At 42.0% G+C, this 19,325-nt stretch overlaps 1 protein-coding gene across 8 annotated transcripts in view; it reads right to left on the bottom strand.

Moving 5' to 3' along the window:
* Nucleotides 1-19,325, bottom strand: part of MAP4K4 (mitogen-activated protein kinase kinase kinase kinase 4) — a 169,764-nt gene that overhangs the window by 31,996 nt on the left and 118,443 nt on the right. For 6 of the 8 annotated variants that reach the window (XM_074815105.1, XM_074815104.1, XM_074815108.1 and 3 more), the window contains exons 9-16: nt 17,899-17,977; nt 15,738-15,913; nt 14,990-15,062; nt 14,310-14,520; nt 6,821-6,982; nt 4,614-4,700; nt 3,719-3,937; nt 253-414 (exon numbers count right to left, since the gene is read on the bottom strand). In XM_074815105.1, the coding sequence (XP_074671206.1) occupies nt 253-414; nt 3,719-3,937; nt 4,614-4,700; nt 6,821-6,982; nt 14,310-14,520; nt 14,990-15,062; nt 15,738-15,913; nt 17,899-17,977 (1,169 nt within the window). The remainder of the gene's footprint in view (nt 1-252; nt 415-3,718; nt 3,938-4,613; nt 4,701-6,820; nt 6,983-14,309; nt 14,521-14,989; nt 15,063-15,737; nt 15,914-17,898; nt 17,978-19,325) is intronic. The other 2 variants (XM_074815106.1, XM_074815111.1) reach the window with 1 other exon arrangement.

Here is a 19,325-nt window from a genome sequence, read left to right as displayed (position 1 = left end):
TGGAATGCAACAGTTCTAATCTAGCTTTAATACTTAAAAACAAAACAAAAAAAACCCCACAACACCAAAACCACAAATCCATCAGTTTATCAATAACATAAGCAAGAATAGACAAAGAACAAATCTACTGAATAAGCTGCTTTACGTAACCTTTACATGAGACTTTAAGTGACAAGATCTGCAAATTTGAAGGAAACATGTTGGGACATCTGCATTTCCTCCAGGCTCACCAAGATTTTCCTGGGCACTTACCTGGGGCTCCATCGGCCTCTGCAGGGCAGGCTGAGCAGGTTCTGAGTTTCCATTGGAAAAGGACTCTGATCTTGAAGGCACTGGTGGCTCCAACACTTTGCCCATCTGTTTAGACTGTGCTTCAGGGGAGCCCTGATTAGTTTTTCTAAATCTCTCCTCCACCTAAGCCAAAATAAATGGAGGTTAAGTCTGGAGTCAATAAAACCAATTAAAGTAGAAATATGAAGGTGAGTACCACCTCTCCTCTACCATAAAGAAACCACATACATCTGGGGCTAGGCAGGATTCTTCCCCTACCGCTTTCACCAGCACTGTAAAACACAACAGTGAACTACACCAAGTGGCAAGTATGCCAATATGGAAAATCCATGCTAGGAAGAGGATACCAGCAGGCAGTAAGATGTGAAGTGATATGAAAACACCATTAAGGGGCTTCTTTCTGCCTAGAGTAGTTATCCATCAGTATTTTCCTCACAGACAATAATAAGGATATATGAAAACAGAAACAGGTTCACAATATAGAAGTACATTTCCCACTGCTATCCCTTACTGTAGTTACCTGCCTTACTCAACCAATGGTACTTGATTATCTGCTTTCCTGTGCTTGTCTCTTTGGCAACGCAAGAAAAGAGATGATATGCTTCTCTACCCAGTAATACTGGAGGCTGTTCTGCTTTAGGTATGAAATTGTAGGACTGGTCATTCTCTCTCTTTTCAGATAGTCCCAACACGACCTCACAGGCTACAGAGAACAGCACCAGCAGCTTGTTTCTCATCCTCAAAGAGGTGCAGAAGTGATCATACACTGACCTCAAGAGCTTGTCAAGGGGAAGACTAAGTCAGAAAGTGCTCAGTCCTCAAAAGAACATCAAGCAAGGTTCCCATGCAGAAATGTTGCCTATTCCAAGGCTGCAGCACTGCGAACAAAGCGGGAGGTATGAAGCACAAGAGATGGAGAGAGGCTCCAGGAAGAAAGGAAATATCCTCCTAAGATGATCTGTTGCTGGAATTAGGGCAGCGTGTACATTTCTGCCAGGGGAGCTGCCAGAGCAGCTGCCTCTAAGAGACACTAAATTCCCAGCATGTTATCAAAGCGTCAAAGAAAGTTCATACTGGCAGCTTGGGCTGATTTCATTTGTTGAGATTCTGCTCACCACTTTGCTTTAACCCTTGTGTCTGGAGCACAAAACTAGTATTGGGGTGGTTTCCTAATTGCTCCCTAGCAGTGATGGTCTGGAGAGACAGGCTGCTTATATACCCACGTAAGAAGACAGAGGCAGGTTTCCAGGACTCCTCAGCTGGGCTGCTTTACAAACCCAACCTGCCTCTGCTTTCCAGTAACAGTCTGCCTGTGGGAACAAGACAACAAGCTTCTGCCAGGTCTACACAAAATGCACCATGACTTGGGAAGTACAACAATAATGGAGGCAAGCATCTTCACCATACGATCATGTTCACCACCACGTTCAACTGCACAGAGACATCCTTTAAAGTTTAAAAAACAGGCCAGACTCCTTGTTATGAATAGAACAAGGAAAAGCCCCAAGTCCTTCTGTCTGAAGGAACAGGCTTTCATGTCTCTAGCTGTAGATGATAGGAGGTTTCCTTCACAAAGTACATAAACTGCACGAGCTACATGTCCTTAAAACCAGGCAAGAAGTGGGAAGGAGACATAGCGTGCATCTCTGGATAGAAACAGGCCCTGTTCCAGTCATCTGACTGTCTGGACCAGAAAATGATATTAAGCATTGTTTCTTGCTCTAAGCTCCCCACTGTTTCCCAGGGTCAATCTTAGAAGTCCTTTTCCTTAGATCCTCATTGCTACTGCAATGGGGAAAAAAAAAAACTAATCACCATTAGACTTTGCCAGAACAGGAAAGTTATTATCCTTATTATCCTGATGGTCAGCACCTCCGTAGATAGAGACTTTCTCTGGAGATCAGTATGCCTGAAAGTGTAAGGCACAGGACATGCACTCCAATTCACTATTTTATGTCAAGCATGACATCAGAGTTAATGCTGGCTCTTAAGTTTAACTGGTGTCACTCCCACTGCCAGGCACCAAGCTATTACGGCTATACTTCTGCCACACTTTTAAAAAAGAATATTACACAGCAATCTCTGGCAAGATCTGACTACTAACACAAATTTTTTGTCTTCCTTTTACTCCTTTTAGCTACAGCAATCACAAAAGAAAAAGACTATAACAGAAAAATAGCTGAGTCAGTGGCTCTATTAAAGGATGTAACACTTTGAATCTTTAGGAGTTTCTCTCCTTTTCAACTCTGAAAGGAAATTGGGAGACATGGCTCAGGATAGGGTTCTGCATCCCTCTGAAGTCAGCCTTCAGGCTGGACAGGAGTGCTGGTTCCATGCCTGCACCACCACATACTGGACAAGTCTGAATTTCTTCCAAGAGAGAGAGATGTACCAGACACCTCAACCACCAAGAGGAATGGATGAGATAGCACAAACACGGTGTATGAAGAACTTGGACAACAGCATTTACAAGAAAATGAGTTTGTGCTCACCAGGCCCAAACAGCAATACTTCAAAGGCAAGGAAGCGTTACTTACTGGACAAAGGTGGACTGAAAGCTATTTTATCATGTTGAACAGCCCCAAGGATTTTTTTTGTTCTTGTTCCAAAACATATTTACCTAGTTCCCACATGCTGGTGATGAACGCCATTAAGAGCTTTGACCAGTATTGCCCAGTCTAGTGGTTTGTGGGTAGTGTGGTGCTCAAGGGAAACATAAGAGTAAGACCGCTGAAAGAGAGCCAAGTATGCATCAAAGAGGCAATTAGGGCTTAGCAATGTTACCCGTGGACCAGTAAAGACAAGGGACCACTCACTGAAACAAACAGCACTCTGATGATTTCAGATTGACTTGTGAGTGCCTGAAGTTCAAGAAGGCAGTACTACAGAGATTCATAATAGCACGACATGATCTCAGAAGAGAATACTTAACACTTCAAAAATGAAACTAATGAAATACAGCTTTGTGTTCATAAGAAAATTTCCAAGAGCATGAGCTAAAGCACCAAATGTGTAACAGGTGCTGTGTGCAAGCATCCCTCATAGGTTTGTGCTTTCCAATTGCCTCCCAATTTCCAATTGCCAGTACTTGCCAGAGGCACAGATTGCCAACTGCACCAACACTTCCTATGAAAACATGACTGATGAAGTGCAGATGAGATTAACTTCCTGACATGATGCTTCCAAAACCAGGTCCCCTCAGTCTGCAGCCTTCCAGAATTTCTTTCCACCCTTTATACCTCAAACCTCTGAACTCCAGTGATTGCAGAAGTACCCAGAAGTAGCCCTCAGGTTTGGAAACCAGGGGCCAACATTTTAAAATATGAGTGACACTTTGTCCTCCGACTGTACTACAGCAGTCACGATGATGCCAACAGGCAGGGGCAGAGAAGCAGGTAGAAGATTCCCGCTCACGAGCAGGACTTACCTCACGCGCTCTTTCAGCAGGCTCATAGTGGGATTTTGGCTCGGGGGTATGATAGCTTTGTTTATTTCTTTCTTGCTGCTGCTGCTGCTGCTGTTGCTGCTGCTGCTGCTGCCGCCTGTGATCATGCTGCAGTGACAGGAGGTAGGCTTGCTCCTGCTGCAACTGGCGCTGGAGTCGCTCCGCCTGCCGGTGTTCCTCCATCTCTCGCCATCTGTATTCCTTTGAGAGAATGTGTGAGTAATTCAAGACATGACATTGACTGTATGGTGGATGTGTCCCTATCCATCCCATTAAAAATGCACTTTTCTGGTTGCTGTTGCCTTTTTTTTTTTTTTAATTTTTTTTTGTTTATTTCATTGTTAAAGTGTAACCAAGAGCTACGTTAGACCAATATGGCATGTGTCTCATGTTGGGAAAGTCGAAAGTGTACTGCTAAGCTTGACATGATTGGAGAGTTATGTCAAAACTGATTTTTATTAAAGAAAAAAGAAGTGTTATTTATACTAAATCCAGTGTAAAGTTCATAAAACAATGATTTAGACCAACACTAGGCCATTGTATCCTGGGGTGGATTTACATATCATGTGTGCTTTTGATCTGCAACATAAGCACTCTAGTTCTTCACTAAATGCCAAGGTCTGTTCAGAAACTCGACCACCACACCAGAACTGTTCCACTTTAACATAAAGCCTCCTCTTACTGCCCAGAAAGCAGTGTGACCATACAGCACTTCTCATATGTGCCTGTCAGCCCACAACACTTGCATAAATGGCCTTTTAATCAAGCTCCTTTGTTGTCATACTGTCAGTGCAGCTGTGCCCGACTGAGGGAAGCCTAGGACTGGCCGGATAAATGGATCCTATAGCTACTGAACAAAACAGATACAGTGCTTTACCAGTAACATGGCCTGCTCCTGGAGCAGCTGCTGCTGTAGAATTTCCAAGTGCCGCTGCTCCTCTTCTAGCTGTCGCCTGATATACTCCTGTCACATAGAAATTACCCAGCAATAAATTTATTCAAAAGGAATGCATCAGAACCCCCTGGGTGGAACACCACACGCTACTTCCCCAGTTCCGCTTTAACGAGAAACGCACTTCGGAATGGATTAGTGCCTGCAGAACAATTGAGGGAGCCCTGCCCTCCTGAGCATTGGCTTTTGGCCCCTTCTGTTCTGAAATTTGCACTCCTGCAAATGTTGCCGGCACGGGCCAGAGCTCGTTTACATATTTTGGAAGTGGTTTCAAGAAGCAGCAAAATGCACTTGAAGGTTTTGGAAAGTTAAAACACAGCAAGTCTGACTCAAGACAGCCAATACAAAGTCACATGCAAGTTGTATTAAACATTAGTTTGTTGCACTGGTGCGATGAACTGTTAGCAACAGCTAGAGCCAGGCATAGTGTAGGCAGACCTGGAGCAAGCTCCCCCAGAGGGGCTCTGCCAAGTGCAGTTGGGACCTGCCCTGCCATCTCCCCTGCCGCCCTCACCAGAAGCTTCTCCTGAGCAGACGCTGCCAGCCTTGCTGAATTATGCGATGGTTATGACACAAACAAACATCCACCAGGAAACAGATATTAGACCAAACTCGCTTGCTCTTGCGATCTAGCCATCTCTTCGTCTGCAGCCTCAACAGGTCGAGAGGTTTACCTGCTGCTTCACCTGACCCCCTGGAGAAACTCAAACTCTGAAGCACCAAACCCAAGCTGGTAACATCCTATCATGCAATTAATGGAAGTATGTAACATGTGCATGCGCACACACACAAGCACACGCACACACGCACACATTTACAGTGTATGCATAAAGAAATTAATGGATCAGTGATACAGTGATGGGAGCTATAGAAAGTCTTGTGACAGGCTGATGAGATACACTACACTGTTGTTACGCACACTGGCTGAGCCATAGTTTGGGTTAACAAAAATTCAAAGAGGGGGCATGTCTTTTCTTCCAAAAAGAAAAAAAAAAATTTCAGAGTGGTTCAGCTTGGCCACATCAATTAACCATTTGTCATTACTGGCACTGTGCGTAATTAGCATTTCAACAGTTTAAAAAGCAGCTGGGGGAATACCCGGTGTCTGCCCAAAAGCAAATTGCTGTGCTGTAATTAGAGATTTTCCATATATTTACTCCCATTGGTTAGTCTTCTCTCTTTTTGACTCAAAAATCTTTGAAATAGATATAAACACAACAAAGTTCCCCAGTAACACGATCATCAGTGATCTCAAATACAGTGACTTTACGTAAGAAAAAATTAATGTGTATCAGGCCAAAACCAGCATTCCTGAAGTTAATGGGAAATTTACAATCAGCCTCTAGGACGGTAGTTTTTGCCCTTTATTTGGGATCAGTATTTTGCAGTACATGCACAATAATTATTACCCTGATTATCACCCTCATTGATGTTTTTAAAGGATTTTAAAACATGCAGATTTCATGCATAAATAGAACAGCTGAATTTCACAGTTTAAAAGGTTTCTCACCTGTACTTTCAATGTATTATGGGCACACTGACACAACTTAAGATATACTTGCTGCCTGAACTGGCATACGTTATTAGAGCTGATTTTAAATAGACAGAGTAAGAGAGGGAGATTGCACATTTAAGTTTTAGGAAGGAAAACCTTCTGCAGCTCAAAGGTTCCATCTCAAATTCAGAATACCCAAAGTTTATGAAGAGCTTCAGACCAATTCTGGGTGCCAGAACCCAATATGCAAGAGAGCTGCCGTTCTCTGGAAGGCCTTCTGAACAGGGGCATGTCCTGCAAGAACCAGTGATCCAGCAAGACAAGCCTAGAAATAATTTTCAGCCCCAGTGATGATTTTGCCAATTCTGATGGTTTTCAGCCAAGCTCAGGGGCACGAGCTGAATTTAGAAAGAGTACTGCAACAAGACTTCTTTTTTTGAGGGAATATTGAGGCTGCCAGAATTTTCCATAAAGCCCTACAATCTATGTTAGTGCGTTTGCTGTCAGAGACAACAAAGATCAAAGGGTCAGCATTAGGTTGCCTCTAAGCTGCTTTAGGTGTACTAATTTTTAAAAAATTAAATTAAAATTTAGAAGAAACAAGCTTATTGCACATATATCTGTATCATGGACTCACCTGTTCTCTTTCTACCCTTCTCTTTTCCTCCTCTGCTCTTCTTCTCTCTTCCTCTTCCTTACGCCTCCTCTCCATTTCTTCCAGACGTCTTTTTTCTTCCTGTTCTCTCCGCCTTTGCTCACGCTCTTGTTGCCTTCGAGCTTCCCGTTCTCTTCTTTGTTGCTGCGAAAAGGGAAAAGAAACCACAAAGTTTTACTTTTGTTGTTATCAAAGAAAGAGGTGGGGTTGTTTTCTACTGTGAAGAGAGGGATTTACCAGGACTGGCAAGCTCTGCAACTGAGTGACAAAACATTTTATGCAAGTGTTCCACCAGGAAACTAACTCATACCCAGCACACAACTATCCCTAAAAGCAGCCTCACTTACTCTCTCTGGTTTCTTCACTCACACACACAAAGTCACGTACCATATTCCTGACTACCGAGGTGTGGAAGCTCACTGCTGCTCTTCAAGAGAGGCTCACACTGAAATCTCCATCTTTGAACAACTGTTAAACTCAAATCTTAATCAGTGTGACAATTTTCTTGACTTCAACACATTATCTAAGTGTTGCCAAAAGGGAATTATCAGCCCCATTGAAATCAGCTAAAACTCAAGTGATGACTAACTGGAGCTTTCGGTAAGCAGTTTCTCTCTTGACACAATTCATGGTCTGCTAAGAATTTGATGGTGTTGGCCCAACAACCAAGCTCAATTTCATGCACTGCCCAAAACTTTGCCTAAGAGAGAAGGAAGGCTGACCAACAGCACCTCAGCCCCTCCCAGAACATCAAAAGCACCTATATGTAAAAGAGGAAAAACAGCTGAGCTAAGCTTTTACACTTACACAGATAAGCTTCCACGCATGACCCAAATACAAACTGCTGCTGCTAAGTCTGCTCAAGTCTGAAAAGAACCTGGAAAACAGCTCTAGAAAGGATGAACTGACTCATTTATGTCTATAGAGAACCACGTATGACTTCAGAGGAGACATTTTAAATGCCCATAGAGTCGTGACCAACTCTTCCTGCACTTCTACAGAAGCATCCAGTTACTCCACCTACCTCAAAATCCCAGGCAGACTCCCACAACTGTCTAAGTGTCAAAAGACCCAGCTGTCTCCTGTTCAACCATCAACTGGGAATATCTCCACAACATTTACTTCCATTATAGATTTCTATAATATGCTAAAAAAATTATAGAATAACTATAAACCAAAAAAAGCACACTCAAATTTAATCCCAAGAATAAAATGAAAACCTACAACAGTTATTCCTTTTCACATTTAGGTTAAGGTTAACACTACCACCAATTTCTGTTGAAGTAAAGCTGCCACAGATTTGCCAGTCTTAAGGTGCTCCCGGTAGTCGTGTAAGAGCACTCAGACTCCGCTTTTATTTGGGTTCACAAATCCAGTTACTGGTGTGTGTTTCATAGTTGTACTCAACTGAACAAGCAAGGGCCAATCTACACTCCCTGTGTTAGTTCACAGGATGAGCCTTCTCTGCTCGGCACATTACCCTGCATGACTATGAAGTAACTGAAAGCTCAACAGCTTTTTCCATCTTCTGGAATCAATACTGACATGACAGTGGAGAAGAAATATTGGGGGGAAAAAAAGATGGTTAAGAATTAGTAGTACTTAAATAAAATAGGCTGCTTTCTGATTCTCTTTAACTAGCTGTAGTTTTTGGAAAGATTCATCTTTCTTGAAGACCATTGTTCAGATACATCCACTTTGTAACTATGATGCCTTCCTTCCTGGCCCATAGTGTCATCCTGAGTTCACTACCACCTTCCTGTGCCACAGAACATAAGCTCTTCTCCACATTTTCTGTATCTTCTCAGAAACACAGCTTCCTTGCTCTTGCATCTCCTCTCCTAAATCCATCTACTAGTCTTTTCTCTCTTGCTTAAGCAAGCTCTCTTCAATGAACGTAGATATAAAAATAGCAGAAGTGCTGCAAGGCAGCTATGGCACACAGTGCATTTCATAGGTTTCACTGCTTCTCCTTCATTTTTTAAGCACTGTAAAAAAGATTAAGTAGGCACCTTTATTTCTGAATATACGCATCTGTGTCAAACAATTTCTGTATTTAAGTCAATATATTCAGGTGCTTCTTGGCTAATCAAGTCTGACAGGCTCTTTGTTTAAGAAAATTAAGATGTGAAGTACAATAATTCTGCTGCCCTGAGGATGCAAGAGACAGCACACTGCTGACTGGTTAATATGCACATTTATCAACTCAAACACTTCTTAAACATATGAAGCCTGTCTAACAATATTGTGTTGACATTGTTAAGTGGATATATTGCAGATCTTGGGATGGCATCATTCTTGCTACAAGGAAGATGGGCAAAGCGTAGGTCTTTTGGATGAAACAAATTCATCACTTCTTGAATCACTGCAAAAGTATTCAGCAATAATTATAAATAACTGAACTTATTATGAGAAAAATAACAAACTGACTGAGAGCTGATTTCCCATGGCATCATGAAATAAACAAAATCAGTTGTTAAAAGATGAGATTTTTAAGCAAACTTCGAGCCAGATTGCTAGCTCAGCAGCAGCAGTAGATATTTATTAACCAGCAAAAGAACGGGGGCGGGGGGGAAGATTCTCTGACACCAGTGTGCATTTATGTCAAATCTCCAAAGCACAAGTATGCTATTGTCTACACGCCAAAGTGCACAGAGAGATGGAGTTTCTTGGCATCGCTTCTACCTTCCCATCAGACACCACCTCAGCCCCTCGCTAGGCGGGTGGGAAGGGAGGCACCCGGCACTGCAGGAGCCTGCACAAACACCCCGCACGATCTGCTTATTCCCAGTCCTAGCCGTAAGAGAAAGGTTTCACTTCCTTTGCACACGGCCCTTGAAACCTAAGCATCAAGCTACTGGCTCCTAACAAAGTGGAATTTACTTTTAACAAGCCCAGGGAGAGGAAACCTACAGTGACAAGCATCTCTTGTGTCCCAGTCTACCACTTGTCAAAGTGATGACAACACTGGTTGGTGACAAGCCGTCAATGACCCAAGCTGACTTCAGAAGCAGACCTTTAACCAGCTTCCCATCTTCCTTCTGTTGGCACAAGACTACCTTCCTGACTGCCTCTAGCAGCTCTTCCATGAGGACACACCAAAGCTCTGGTCACCATGTTCCTTAGGCTTGCCCAAAGGATGGGAGAGGGACAGGAAAAACCATTAGTTAATACCAACGTCAGCTCTGTTTATAAAACTCGGTCTTCTAAATTTAGTAAGTGTGATTGTTAGATATTATAATTTTTATCATGCACTACAAAAAAAGCCTGATGAGAAACACTGTTGCTCAATAGACAGCAGGTATAGATCTGGATACACTGAAACTATAGATGCATATGCAGATCTTCTTTAGTTGGATATGGTATTTCCAACTTTCTTGTATACGTCAGATGAAAAGCTTATTTTCAAGGAGTTAACTGTTAACCAGAAGGTAAGGGCAGGAACTCTTCAAAGAAATTTCAGAGATGCCAAAACAGAATCTTGACAGAGCCCATACTGCCTCAAATTACTACATTTCACAAAATTGGCATTTACTACGCCAACAAAAAACAACCCAAACCCATACAGAAAATACAGCGTCAATACTCTGGCTCCTCGTGCAATTTCACGGTGCGTTAATGATGATGATCTCATAATGGAACCCGACATCTCCAAACTGGAAGACCATGCAGTAGAGCATGATTTACCAGGAGGGGGCAATGCAACTACACATGCAGTTGGTGTATACCAACGAATTCAGGACCTCGTTCATACAGTGAAATGTTGAAGATAAATATAGATCCTCTAATTTTATATTCATAAAATATTATTTGTCTTATATTCAAATGAAAGTTGATAAATACATGTTAATGATTTTTTCACAAAGAATTAGGTATCAACTTAGGAAGAGGATTGGAAAGATTAATAAAGAGACTTTTACTTTGCTCACACTAGAGAGAAACCAGAAGCAGAACTTCTTACTCAGTACCAATCCAAACTGCAAGCAATTCAAATTGAGTAGATACGAATAATCTCCCCTTCTGTAAAAGAAACAAAGCCCTGGCAAAAATCGCCTTCGGGTACACCTACATTAGCATCTTGGTTCAGATCAGGAGTGCTCCTTTGAAGTGAATCATCCAATCGTCTCCACTTACCCGGTTTTGTTTCATATTTTGAAGATGCCTTGGAGTGCCAACCACTCCTTTTGGATGAAATTAAAAAGGCAGATGCACTCCAACCACAAACAGGCACGCAGTCTAGACTTCAGCTAATCCAAAGGAACTCCTCCTGTCTTTAACCACGTGGAGTGAAGTCTTTGGGACCTCAGCACTAATTCTTTTGCTCCACAGATCTGCTTCTACAGGACTGGACTACTTGCGAATGGAGCTATAACCTACCACTTCAAAAACATCCCTCTTAGTTTCTCATAACCAGGGACAGAGACACTATTTAAATGAAGTTATCCTGAACTGCGGAGGTCCACACAGAATGGGATTTCACCACAGCTAATTCTGAATTTCCCAAACCAGACTCAGTTTTGCAAAGTAGAAATTCAAATGCCTTTCCATACCCGTCACACTGAGCACTGGTGTTTCCACATTGCTGAAGAGAAACATAGACACATGTTAGAACAGACAGGAACAGCTCAGATTTCTTGTTTTAACCATCTAAACATTTATATGTCATATAGCTGATATTTATGCAACTAGTCTTCATATGATTTTTAAAGGGGGGTCTGGGGAAGGACAAATAATCCCCTTCCCAAAATGTTTCAGGCAATTTTCTGTACTTTGACTACATATTATTTCCACATCCTCAGTAATACACAAATTATAAGGTTCCTGCAATAACAAGTTTTAGAAGTCACCTATATGCCTTTTAAAAAGTAATTTTTTTCTCTAATACTGCTGAGAATTACAGTTTTTGGCAGATGTCCTAAACACCGTTCCTGTTGCAGTCTTGGTCAAAACTGTCTAGGCTCTGTGCCAGCATTGTAAGAACAAGCCCTCAATTTTAATTTAGGAAGCGGGGAGGGGCAGGTGGGGGGGGATGGGAGAAGGCAGGGAAGTATAAGCAACTTGTCCAGGGAGATTATCTAATGCATAAAATTCTTCCCAAAGAATGTTTAACAGGTATATCCAAACATACACTTACTCTACAGAAGCAAAAATTACAAGAAAGCAAGGCTTGGTAAAAATATCAACAAAGTGATGGAAGCCCAGAGATTCAATGCCTGGCACTAATCTTAACTCCCATTACCAAGCTCTTCATTGTTTACTGGCTTCATCAAAACGGGGAGGGGGGTGGGGGGGGATGGGGGGTGAGTTAAGGACAAAGTGACAACATTTCAATATTTCAGCCTTCAATTGTGTCACAACACTGATGTTTATCTAAATATGTGTCTACCACCCTTCCCCCATCTTAAAGAGCTTGTTTTGGCTGTTGTTTTGTTAAAAATCACTTGGGATCATACATTTTTCCAACACAAGATCCAGTGAACTAAGTGGGGTCTTTTGAAACCTAAAAGCGAGCCTTTTTTTAAAATTTACTTTAAGAACAGTACACCCGCCCCATCACCTGCAAAATGAAACCTTTATAGCTCATCACTCATATTTATGTCTCCATGGGAAGCAGGCAGAGGTTATAGACTCAATAAAAGGTTAAAGCTTTTCTCTTACAAACTTTATGTGGTTTACTGTGTAACGTTATTCAGTAATACATCAACCTACATTACATGCCGTCTTGTGGTTGCGGAAGTTGTTAGTTCTGTTTTGTATTTTTAAAAGCGTAACTGATTAAACATAACTTTCAGGTAACTGTCTTTTCTTTTTAACTGCTCGTTAAATTATGATTTCTGCAACATCCCCAAAAACTTCAACCCTGTGCAGCAAAAAGGTTCATTGCTTAGTTTCCACTACTAGCAGCAGCATCTCCTTTATTTAAAACAAAATTCCAGACTTTAAGAGTTGCACCGACTACTAAAGTTAAATGACCTAGATAATTTAATCGTAATCTCCTTCCTCACCAAAAAAGTACCACCTGCAAAACCTTAGAGATTAAAGGGACATTTAAAAGAAATCATTGACTTCCACACTAAGAAAAATTTTAGAGGCTGAGCAGTATCTCAACGTTTGCCCATCTTCTACAATCTCAATAAAATATTCTATTTTCATATTTTCCTAGCCTCTTTTTATTATTTGCTCCCCCCACAAAATCGCTACAGAGCCAGAGTCTAAAAACAGTTGGAAGTGCTATGATGTTTATCTTGGCAATCTCAGAAGGGTGGGGAAGAAACAGAAGAGAAATGGAGTTTATATGCCTCTCCCTTGTCCCTCCTTCTGGCTTCATGTGTGGCTCAGTCTTTGCTACCAGTTCCTCCTTATAGCAGCACTAAACTCACTTGCACATTGAAAAAGAGGGATAAGGAGCATAATGTGACCTGGAAAGCTACTTGGAACTTTGTATTATTTGTTATGTAAACACATCACGGGATGCAAATCAACATTTGGTCTTGGTTGCGTCCTCGTTAAACATTACCAGGATTTGGAAAACCAGACTGGGTGTAGTTTTTCCATCATTGCTAAGTGTACAATTGAAACAGCGACTCAAGCATGAGGTCATTTAAGGACAACTGGAATTTGACCCTGCACTTCCTGAGGAGCCAGAGGATTGGTTTCACTTCAGCTCTGTTCATACCCAGCTCTGGCCTGAAGAACTGTTTTGAAATCCTCCCACCTCTGATGCTCGCACTGCATATTCCATCTACATGTATATAAACTACATGAGATCTTAGGAGGTGAAAAGTATGGCAGAACAATATTGTACGTGTACATTAGTTTTCTTTTATCTTCAGATAATGTATTCAAATCGCTTACCATATCACAAAGGTATGATTTGCATATGTGTAATTTTTGCAGAATTATAATTTTAACACTGGTTTACAAATCATATTTATAAATCGAGGTGGCCTTTAGTCATCATGCTACTATGCATGAGAGCAATACATAAAGAAAAAGGCTTCTACCTATCGTGAATGAGTGTCAAACACAGATGTTTGAGAAAGCTTTAAAGGGAAATTTGAAGCATGTCATGGCCCCCAAAAAAGTAATCTTGAGAAAAAAATCCATCTGTGAATAATTAATGTCTCCCTTTCTCTACAGCTACCCAAAGTCCAGACATGCTGCCTCTTCTTTGGAACAGAGACCAAGACACAGCCTCCCCCCAGATACCTTCAAACAACCCAGCTTGGGCTCCTGTTGCCTCCACAGTAGCTGCTGGGTATTCAAATGCTTTGGAAGACAGCTTATATTCAAGTAGCCAGACATGGATTTAAAGTGCTTTGCTCTACATTTGCCAGTGGATTTGCACATACTGTTTTCTTTCCTGAGACGTGCTGGGGTTACAGGGATCTCTTTTTAAATGGGCGTGGGAATGGGAAACACGAGCTGAAGAGGGGCTTCTCCCCTCCGAGCTCCAGCCTCTTGTCTCTACCTCTTCTAGCCGCCTCCTTTGCTCCTTCTGCTGCTCGATGCGCTTCTGCCTCTCTGCCAGCAGCTGCCTCTTGTACTCCTCCTGCTCACGGAGCTGCTGCTCCTGCAGCAGCTGCTGTCTCCGAAGGGCCTCGGACCGTTCCTTGTTTTCCTGCTGCAGTCTCAGGAAATCACGTCGGAGGGTTGATTCTCCAGGCACATTGACAATGGAACTGCAACAAGAGGAAGTTAAAACCTCCTGTACAATAAAGCCTGATGGGCCATTAAATACCTTTTCCAAAGCAAGGGAACATTAATAAAATATAGCATGATGTTAAATTTTAATCTCATTTCTTTCGGAGCAAAGATACTGGATGCGTGTCAAATACACAGTCTCAGTGGAAGGCGTGAAATGAGGCCAAGCAAAATAAAGACCAACTCTGACATTGTGGAGCCCCTGACCAATCATATTTGCCATAAATCTCCCTCCATCCAGAGCTCGTTAGCTCTAAGACATATGAGGGGGAGCTTTAAAACCTTTAGCAGTCAAAGAACAGGTATTCAAACCCTTTGGGTGGTTTGTGTGGCTTATGTGTGCACTTAATAAGAGACAGAAATGTAGCATGCTCCTGATTTATAGTCACAAACCTTTAGACTTACTTGACATGGACTGCCCAGAATACTCCCAAAAGTAATTATTACCTTGGCTCTCCTTCTTGTTCAGGCACTTCCTCCTCTTCTTCCTCACTTCCACTATATTCATACTCCGTCTCATCTAACAGGAAAGAAACAAAGGCCTAGATAGAGCTTATCTTTAATTTTAGGACAGTAGGGAGTTGCAGTAGCACCTTAATGAAGCAGTTCCTATTCCCTTCAGTGAGAAGATCTATCGCAGACCCTAGAACTCATTCTACATCTTCCCATACTCGTAAAGCAGCGCAGTGCCTTGTGGCAGACTTTCAGCAAATTCCCTGAATGTCACCAGGTTTTATATGTATGACAAGACACCTGGAGAACCTCTGCACCACCTGAATAAAGACAACAGGCTGCCCAAGACATTTGCTTCATAGTTCTTGTGATGGGTTATTTCCTGCAAGTCTGATTTATGGTACCATTCCAGGAATGAATCTACCACAGACCAAAAAAGGGAAAGGCATATATGCCAATATCCTTCTAAATACTGTTTAATGTTTGTATGAAGATTTAGTGGCCCAGAAGTGAGTAAATTTAATTTATTTGAAAATAAGACACTTGAAATTGGTATTTTCTCTGTACAGGACAGAAGAAACCCTAAAAGCCTGCTGATAGTCAAAACACAAATTTAAAAAAGAACCTTTCAAGGGTTTAGGTAGTTTGGAGCTTTTCTACGGGTACGGATTTAGAACGCAAAGCAGGACAAAAACATGTATTTTTAACAAGCTACAATACTTGATTTTTTGAACCTGCATACCTTTCTCTCCTCTCTTCTTCCTGGTCCTGTCTATATGGTCCTTAAGCTGGATTCGGACTTGTCTTTCATTTGGTTGGTCACGTATAAAGGGATGTTTCAAGAGTTGTTCTGTAGAAGGTCGCTGCATGTAATTCTTCACTAGACAACCTTCTATAAAGCTGAAAAACTTTTTTGACCTGAGAAAGCAGGGAGGGAAAAAAAACAAAACAAAACAAGATAAAAGGTGAAATTCGGCTCAAACATTTTTTCTGTTCTTCCTCGAAGTCTAGCTCCCTTCCTCAAAGAGCATCACATCCCAGAGGATGGTACACACGCTGTCTGCAAGCATGCCTCCTAAACAGAGCTGAGTGTGCTCCAGCTGAGCACTGGGCTGGAGGGACACAGGGCAATACCAACATACCTGCAGTGCTTAGGCACAGCTTCACAGTAATGTGCCCTCTTTCACAGGCATAATTGCCCTGAAAGGAGGGATCTATTAGTGAAGGCAAATCATGCACACCCAGCTCTGCTACTTCTGGACCAGAGCTGGGTAGCATCCAGCTTGCTTGGAGCACAGGCAGGGCAGCTCTGGTGTGTCTCCACCTGCCCATGCTATCTAAGGACACGTCTGCTTCAGAACAGCCATACCAAAAGCCACAAGAACCACGGCCAACATTCCCCTGACACAAGCAGCACTCCGCTGCTTTACTATGCACCTGGACTCACTGAGATAGGTTTGCGAGAATTTAAGATTATTTTATTTTTTACCTGAAGAGCCACACACAAAAAAAATCTCACAGAACAACAAGCAGGTGTTGAACAGTGTTGTCTGTTCGACACAGGCACCTGGGGTCAAATCCTCACTGATACAATTTAAGGGCATGAACTGAACTGAGCCGAGCTCCTCCTGCACGCTGCGTGAAGCGACAGGGTATGGGAGTTAGCTAAGCTGGAGTACCACCTTCCTAAATTTGCACTTCCCCTGAACTCTTGAAAGAGGACCTCTTCAGATAGAAGTCACCAAACAAGCCACCTTGCAAAATGCCAGTAATGGAAATATTCAAAACTGCATTTTTCATCATTTGGCCTATTTTCTCATAACCTGCCACTGAGCACACTATCAAAACAGTTGAGTCACAGCAGCACTGGCTTTGGCCAGAGTCACTTTTTGATTGCTAGGTGCTCTCAACCTGCTCCTGTGCTTGGGTGGCAAACACCTCCACTACATGGTTAAGTTTAAAAACAACAGTTTCCATCCATCCCTTCACTTTCCTACTGTAATCTAAAAGGCTGAATTCAAAGTAACTTCATTGTGGTTTTTTTTTATTCCTCAGGCATTAAGTGCTATTATTCTAAATAAAAAGGTTAATGAAAGGCTTATGCAAATACTGTGTATGCATCTCTATTCCTTTAACATATGCAGAAAGCAAATATGAGAGAGAGAGAGGGATGCCTTGACAGTACAAGTGCATAAGTAAGTCAATCTAGGCAAAGACCAAGCCCAGCAAGCAAGAACAATTTATGTTATGTTGATATTGAATAGGCAGTCAAATCACTTCATTATTTTGACAGGATCACAGCATCCTGTGATCACATTCAAACTATATGAAACCTCTTTCTAGGGAGTATTTCTGTTTCATATGTGCCAGTTGTAACCAGTAACTGGGAGGAAATCCTCCGATGCTAATGGATTCTTCTCAGCTGGCAAGAAGTGCACACTCAATTCCAATCGTTTACAATAATTATAGTAAAAGCCTTCATTAGTTTTAATAGCTCCTTTCAACTTAGCAACTAGAACACTATAGTACTGTTCTGTTTCTGTGTTATAATACATCTGAGAAAACATACTGCATATTAAGAGTGCTGCGAGAGTTTATTTTTTAAAATATAGATCTATTTGTCACCTTAATACAGATTCTGCTGTCAAAAAAAAGCTTGGTTTTTATTTTCACACAATTCAAGATAAAATTTCTCTGGGACAAACAGAACTAAATAAACAATGCAAGCTTTTTATTTCATGCTTTGATTCAGTGGCACAGAAGATAACAACAGAGTGATTTTTGCTAACTTAAAATTGCTTTACAGTCCTGCGGAAGTAGTAACAAAACAGCATGCGATGAGACACAAGAAAACATGACACTACAAGAAGAGCTACAAACAAGATATAGCTAATAATACATACCATTTCTTGGATTTTAACCGTGGGGGAGGGTTCCTGGGTATCAGAAAGAGTGCCCTCATGGGATGCATGTCACAAAGCGCTGAAGGAAAAAAAAACAAAACCCAACAGAAACATACAGATGTTGGCTTAGTTGCTCTCTGTCAATACCACAGCTTCAGCTTCCACAATCATTCCCACCATCCCACACATGCAGCAGATGCAGACAGCAACACAGCTAAATGGAGTTAGCCTGAAATCATGACACTTCCACAGCTCAATGTGCCAAGGGCTGCCCCCAAAAGAGAAAGAGATCGAGGCACGGATTAACCTTCAGAATCAACCATGATGGAAACATCTATGCATGGCCCTCCTCCAGCACCAAATCATCTAACTTATGTTCTGGTCAATAAAATATTGGGAGATGATGATGGCAGAAGGGAAGAATGACAAAGTTACTGTTCCATATAAACTTCCCTCCACCTGCCCTTCTCTCCCATTATGGAGGACGCCTCAATTTTACTCTCCAGACTTCAAGATTTTCTTTATTCCAAGGCATGAGTGTTTTGAAGCATGGGAAGGTCTGTATCAAAAAAAGGATTCCCTGCAGAACTGAAATGCAAATCAGTCAAAAAAAAGTCCTGTTGGTTTCAGCAGACACTTAGTGGGAGTCTGGGACAGCCTTTCCTCCTGTTCCATAGCAAAGCACCACAGCAGAGCCAACGCAGGGAAACAAGGGAGCAGAAAAAGAGGCTGCCCAAGAAAGATCACCGGAAGCAAATCCTCTGTTTTTACCATCTTCCTATGCTTGACCTCTTGCACCATCAGTCTCAGCCTGAATGATCACTGCAGGAAGAGGTAATGTTTTCCACACAACATAAATTCAGGAGAAAGACTGATGTGAAGAGAATTCTGGATTCAGAAATAAGGGGCCACAACCTTGGCAGAGAAGTCCCTTGGATGCCTGTGGATCCCATCAGACCATCAAGCCTACAGATGGACTCTTCAGCCGTTGCTGGAGGAGGAGGCAGAGCCCACATGCCAGAGGACAGACCAAGGCAAGAGCTGTTCAGCATTTACATAGGATCTTTGCTTACTTCTCAAATGCCCCTCTGGTGCTTCTACACAAAGAGGGGCCAAGCTCTGCCTCGGTTTGCAAATGAAAAATTATTATTGTCCAATTCCAGGCTTACAAAACCCACAGACAAAGTTTTTAATTGGAAGCCATCCAGGCAACCCAATGCACTGAACAAAAAGGTATGGCAAAAAGGAGGTCAAGTGGTAGCTCAAACGCTGTTAATACAGAGCTGGCTGAGGTGTCCTGGGAGCAGGTCTCACATGATCATTTATGCAAACGTGCAATTAGGAAGAAAAAGAAAAACACCAAACCATCAGACCTCCTAAAACACTAATCAAAACAAGAGCGTTGTGATTCAAATTATAAATTTTAC

Source organism: Strix aluco, chromosome 2 (genome assembly GCF_031877795.1).
Source record: "Strix aluco isolate bStrAlu1 chromosome 2, bStrAlu1.hap1, whole genome shotgun sequence".
Classification (NCBI taxonomy): domain Eukaryota; kingdom Metazoa; phylum Chordata; class Aves; order Strigiformes; family Strigidae; genus Strix; species Strix aluco.
Note: the sequence above shows the minus strand (reverse complement) of the source record. Positions and strands in the feature narration are given on the sequence as shown.